The sequence below is a fragment of the Octopus bimaculoides genome, chromosome 1 (genome assembly GCF_001194135.2).
Source record: "Octopus bimaculoides isolate UCB-OBI-ISO-001 chromosome 1, ASM119413v2, whole genome shotgun sequence".
NCBI lineage: Eukaryota > Metazoa > Mollusca > Cephalopoda > Octopoda > Octopodidae > Octopus > Octopus bimaculoides.
This window is the reverse complement of record NC_068981.1, coordinates 173954016-173955202: the sequence shown is the minus strand read 5'-3', so window position 1 is coordinate 173955202 and position 1187 is coordinate 173954016. Positions and strand designations below refer to the sequence as shown.

Below are 1187 nucleotides of genomic sequence, written 5' to 3'. Positions count from 1 at the left end.
TGTATATATATATATGTATATATATATATGTATATATATATATGTATATATATATATGTATATATGTATGTGTGTGTATATGTTTGTATGTCTGTGTTTGTCCCCCCAACATCACTTGACAACCGATGCTGGTGTGTTTACGTCCCTGTAACTAGCAGTTCGGCAAAAGAGACCAATAGAATAAGTACTAGGCTTACAAAGAATAATTCCTGGGGCTGATTTGCTCGACTAAAGGCGGTGCTCCAGCATGGCCACAGTCAAATGACTGAAACAAGTAAAAGAGTAAAAGAGTAAAGAGAATATAAACAATAGAAGTTTCCACAATCTCACCTTATTTTCATTGATTGTGATGTCAAGCTCTGCTTGTTTATTTGACAAAGAATGATTAAATATTTGGAGCTGGTTTTCTGATAAATTCAATTTATTTTGTATATTGGATACCTAAATTTGAAAGAAAAAATTGTTAAGTAGAAATCAGTAATGTTTCCTTATATTTTATACTGACTTTTCTATAGTAAGCTGAAAAAGAATCAAGCAATTTATTTATTAGGTTAACCATTTAGCATTTAAACTAGTGATTCCTGGCCCAAATATTCTACCTGTTTTATGTTCAAACGGACCAGATCCAGCCTCTCACACCTACTCTACATTCTAAAAATAAACAATCACATCATTGAAATCTACAAGATAATGCAAGATTAATTCAAAATGACATGAAAAAATAAACATTACATTTGACAAAGTAATCTGAATGCTAAAGGGTTAAAATTACTCATAAAAGAAAGCATTAGCTTGAACTGGTAGATACCCTTTTTCATTCTCATGACATTCACATATAATATATACATATGTATATATATGTTACATATAATATATATAACATATAGCTGCTAGAATAAGAATAGCCTGGGCAAAGTTTAGAGAGCTCTTACCCCTGCTGGCGACAAAGGGACTCTCACTCAGAGTAAAAAGTAGACTGTATGACGCATGCGTACGAACAGCCATGCTACATGGCAGTGAAACATGGGCTGTAACTGCTGAGGACATACGTAAGCTCGCAAGGAATGAAGCCAGTATGCTCCGTTGGATGTGTAATGTCAATGTGAATACCCGTCAGAGTGTAAGTATCTTGAGAGAAAAGCTGAATATTAGAAGCATCAGTTGTGGTGTGCAAGAGAGACGATTGC

At 33.9% G+C, this 1187-nt stretch overlaps 1 protein-coding gene across 1 annotated transcript in view; it reads right to left on the bottom strand.

The window, feature by feature from the left end:
• Positions 1 to 1187, bottom strand: part of LOC106867667 (coiled-coil alpha-helical rod protein 1) — a 46376-nt gene that overhangs the window by 25832 nt on the left and 19357 nt on the right. The window contains exon 10 of the mRNA XM_014912604.2: positions 331 to 441. Coding sequence (XP_014768090.1) covers positions 331 to 441 — 111 coding nt within the window. The remainder of the gene's footprint in view (positions 1 to 330; positions 442 to 1187) is intronic.